General features: G+C 34.9%; 1 protein-coding gene across 1 annotated transcript; it reads right to left on the bottom strand.

Moving 5' to 3' along the window:
• Nucleotides 1-1,585: 1,585 nt before the first annotated feature.
• Nucleotides 1,586-3,276, bottom strand: LOC111436232 (exopolygalacturonase-like). Its single transcript, XM_023073965.1, has 4 exons — nucleotides 3,104-3,276; nucleotides 2,716-3,018; nucleotides 2,091-2,609; nucleotides 1,586-2,006 (listed from the first exon to the last, which is right to left on the bottom strand). The coding sequence occupies exons 1-4, from the start codon at nucleotides 3,236-3,238 to the stop codon at nucleotides 1,743-1,745; spliced, it is 1,221 nt and encodes a 406-aa protein (XP_022929733.1). The 5' UTR covers nucleotides 3,239-3,276; the 3' UTR covers nucleotides 1,586-1,742.
• Nucleotides 3,277-4,513: the final 1,237 nt, after the last annotated feature.

Raw genomic sequence — 4,513 nt, 5'->3', positions numbered from 1 at the left:
GTTTTAGCTATTAAAAAAAAAAATTAAATTTGAGCAAATAAGAGTCCTACGGACTTAAAATGCCCTCAATAAGGTCAAAAACAACTTTAGAAGGGTCGAAAATGTTGGAAATGGTAATAAAATTGGCGTCTCGATTTTAAACACTTTTTTTTTTTACTGTTTTATACACTTCTTTTCTTCGACATTCTATTCTAAATCTTCAAGGTTGATCATTCCCCAAGAGAATTTCGAAAAACTTAATTCGGGACTTTTGAAGCACGTGCTAAAAATACTGAGTAACGTTGATGTTTTTCGAAAATTTCTCGGTGAATGATCAACCTTGATGATTTAGAATAGAATGTCGAAAATTAGGGTTTCGATTTTAAACACTTTTTTTTACTGTTTTATACACTCCTTTTTTGTTCGATCCATTCTAAATCATTAAGCTTGATCATTCCCAAGAAAATTACGAAAAACTACTCAATTTTTTTAGCACGTGCTTGAAACGTTCCGGATTAGGGTTTCTAAATTAGGGTTTCGATTTTAAGCACTTTTTTACTGTTTTATAACAACTTTTCTTCGACATTCTATTCTAAATCATCAAGCTTGATCATTCCTCCTAAGGAAACTTTCGAAAAACATCGATCGTTACTAAGTTTTTTTAGCACGTGCCTCAAACGTCCTGGATTAGGGTTTTCATTTTAAGCACATTTTTACTGTTTCATACACTCATCTTCTTCGACATTTTCTTCTAAATCATCTAGCACTAACATTTTGACTAGAGAGAGTAGGGGCCTCTCATGGTCGAGGCTTCTCGAGTCGATCTTCCTCCTCGTCAAAGCTTTTCTACTAATAAGCTGACATTTTAGTGACCAATGGAGGCTGAATCGGACCCAAGTACTTCTCCCTTTCTCCTTAGAAATTTTTTTGCATTGTAAAATCCTGTGTTTCTATGGACATCATTTCTATTCAAATTAGAATTCTAAACTCTCTACGCCCTCTGGAATAAGATATTTTTTCGAAACAAGCAAATCATAATAGTAAGATATTTTCTGAAACAAGCAAATCATAATGATTGCTGGTTTTATTTTCATTCGTTTTTGCTATATTGCAATGGATTCAGCAAAACTCTTCTTAAAGGATAGCCTTTTTCTTGATAGCTTTGATTAATTTGGTACTTATTCTTATGAACTAATGAAATATCTAGGATTTTATTTTCCTTTATTACTCTTGTCCTCTTTAAGTTAATTCCAATGATAGTTTATTTTGAATTAAATTATAAAGGGAGCCTTTGTCCTTAATATTTCTTTTTATAAACGGTATATTTTATATAATAGATTTTGAAATTTTAATGGTGTATTCCATGTATTTTTAAAATTATTTATTAATGCTTTCCTTTTGTAATTTTTCCATTGTAAGGAACCTCCACAAACAGCTTGATACTAAACTCATGATCTTCTCCTCCTTCAAAGGAATGTCAATTATGTAGAAGCGACTTTATTATAGTAGAAAAATAAAATCGTTAAAACAGCTTGATACTAAACTCATGATCTTCTCCTCCTTCAAAGGAATGTCAATTATGTAGAAGCGACTTTATTATAGTAGAAAAATAAAATCGTTAAGTATTATTTCTCCTAAATGTAAAAAATACAATAATTGAAAACATGCCCAACATCATGCCATGTTGTAAGTCGAATTTTGAAAGCTAAAATAAAAATGATAGGAAGAATGGTATGAAACATTTGTCGGCGTCAAAAGATTATTCAATCAGTTGACGGAGTGGTCTCAGGTGGCGCTGGTTTAGCACAGATGGGAGGGTTTTGCTTTCCAGAAATGGTCGGTTTCACATTTGCACACTCAGACACAGCTGGCCCTTCTTTACCACTATAAGTGAGGTCAATATCAGCAATTTCCACCCCCTCACATGGATTACTTTTACTGCAAACAAGTTTGACTGCAACCGGAGTAGAAGATGTACCCCTGATATTCTTGAAACTAACTTTGCTAATCTTAATGGCTGATGGAACCTGGATGTTCAAAATAAACATTAATTAATACTTGTTCAAAAGAAAATAAGTTGGAAACCAACGAGGTTCGACTTTAATACACACCTTTCGGTTGCATTGATTCCATGGACAATATTCTTGATCTATGATGATAGGGTTGGCAACATTTTCCATTTCAATATCTTCAAAATGCATGTCAGAGGCTGGGTATGAGACAGCCGAATCTGGCCATGATTTGATCCTGACACCATTTGTAGTACCGATTAATTTGCATTTCTTCACTGTAACTCCTACTACTTCCTTTTCAGTTTTATACTTGCCCAAGCTGCCTATGCTAATGCCATGTCCCGGTCCGCAAGTAACATCACTAATGGTTATTTTTCTGTTAGTGTATCCTACAGATATACAATCATCTCCCGTTGCAATTGCGGTATTGAGAATGTAAACGTCTTCTGAATCGCCCATGTGAATTCCATCGGTGTTGGGACTATTGTGTGGTGCAGTGATTTTCAGGTGATCGAAGGTAAGATTCTTGCCGGCCAAAACATTGATATGAAAATTCTTGCTATCCAACGAAGTTATGTCCTTCACTATCGAATTTGTGATGAAATTGAACTTCAAATTCTGCCCATTTTAAACAAACAAAGAAAAAACACTCCCGCGTTAAAGCATATAATTTCTAACCCAAATTATGAGTTCTTTTTATAATTGAAGTAGTATGAGCATTTACCATGGGAAGCTTTTTGCATTCTTTCTTCAGGTGGCAATCATTCTTTTCCCAACCAGCTTTTCCTTGGCCATCGAAAACTCCAGTACCAGCCAATGTCAAATGATCGACGTATTCCATAACAAGCAACCCATCTCCTTCCGTATCGGAAGGAGAAGCTTGTAATGTTCCTTCAACTAGAAGCTCAATAGGACTTTTACATGGACCTTTGAGCCTGGATGCACCTAATTGATAAGTTCCTTTGGGAACCAATACTTTACTTGGAGTAGCCGACGCACATGCTTCCTTCCATGCATCTGCTAAAGCCTGTGAATCCAACCCTTTCATTTGAAAAAAATATTCTGTACAAAATAATATTTTGGTTTATCAACTTAAACAAATGTACACGTACTTGAGTAACATCAGCATTAGGTTTGGCACCAAATTTCGTAATATCAAAAACACCGCTAGTAGCATCAGCGGTAGCATTAGACACCAACAACAGCAGCAGCGGTATTAGTGCCATAAACTTTGATATCAATCCCATCCTTTCTAGTTCACTTGTCTCTTCTACTTTGCCTTATTTTCTTTCTTAGAAATAAGAATGGATTTGAATGTATTCACCCACTCAAACCCTCTTTATATACAAACACAAAAATAACCGATTCAAACTAGCTAAATTTGTTAAAAGATAATTATGTGGTTTAAGGCAGGTCCTATAATTAGTTTTACCTTAAAGGAGGGAGGAATGGTTTGGTTTGGTTGAACATAACTCCTTCGTTAAATTTATATATTAGATAAATGTACATCCTACTATTTTCAACAAATGAACCACGATAAAAATTATCCTGAAAGAGTTTATCAAATTTAATATATATTAGTTTTCAAACTCTATAGTATTACTCTCTACTTTTCTTACTTTTATTTCTATCTCACAATTTTTCCTCGTTTTCTGGAGAGAAATATATTAATGAGAATGAATATTCTTTATTTTATTATTATTAGCGTGTATCAAAAATATATTAAAACGATGTGATGGAAAGAAATTTCTTTAGTCATTTTTCAGCAATATTGGTCGGTCGAGGCCCGTTCATGCCCAATTGGTTAGTCGGGCTTGTCCATTTCCAATCCTAATGGACAAACCCTCGATCCAATTTTCTCTCAATTCTTCACATGTCTTGTTACGTGATTGATACATTCTATTGGGCGCACTTGCGGTATATTTTTCAGAATCAGCTCTAGAAAATTTGTAATTTATTTTTTAAGAATCCGCTCTAGAATCAATATAAATGTATAGAATTTTATCTGTTGTTTTCTCAATTATTCCGGATGAATGGAGTTGTAGGGTTGCTTGTGATACGTCATGCGGAGTACACTTGGATTGATCCAGCTCCCCTTCAGCTGGGTTTTTTTGGATCTTTATGCGGTCTCTTGCAGAAAATAGGTTGTAGAGTTTGGGCAGGGTTCCCTCTACCTCCTTAGGCTGTTCTTGTTCCTTTTGTCAATGAATTCCTTTAAAGTTTCTTTTCTAAAGGAAACAAGAAGAGAAACAAAATTGAGCCCAATGCTGTTATCCTCCAAGATATTATTTTCCTTTCTGGGATGATAACCCACGGTGAATTATGAAGTTAGTAGATATCATGTAAGGGGTATGGAATGAAATATGAAAAAAAAAATTAGAATTTCAGGCTATTTCGAGGTTGAACGACGCATCAGTGCACAGGCTTCACGCGCACGTGGAGGTGCGAGTAACCAAGGAGTGGAACATGTGGGTCAACGAGTGTAGTACGCATGTGGGTGGTGGAGGCTTATTTCAAGTTTC

This window comes from Cucurbita moschata, unplaced genomic scaffold (genome assembly GCF_002738365.1).
Source record: "Cucurbita moschata cultivar Rifu unplaced genomic scaffold, Cmos_1.0 Cmo_Scf00052, whole genome shotgun sequence".
Classification (NCBI taxonomy): Eukaryota; Viridiplantae; Streptophyta; class Magnoliopsida; order Cucurbitales; family Cucurbitaceae; genus Cucurbita; species Cucurbita moschata.
The sequence above is the reverse complement of the archived record's forward strand: the minus strand, read 5'-3'. Positions and strand labels throughout refer to the sequence as shown.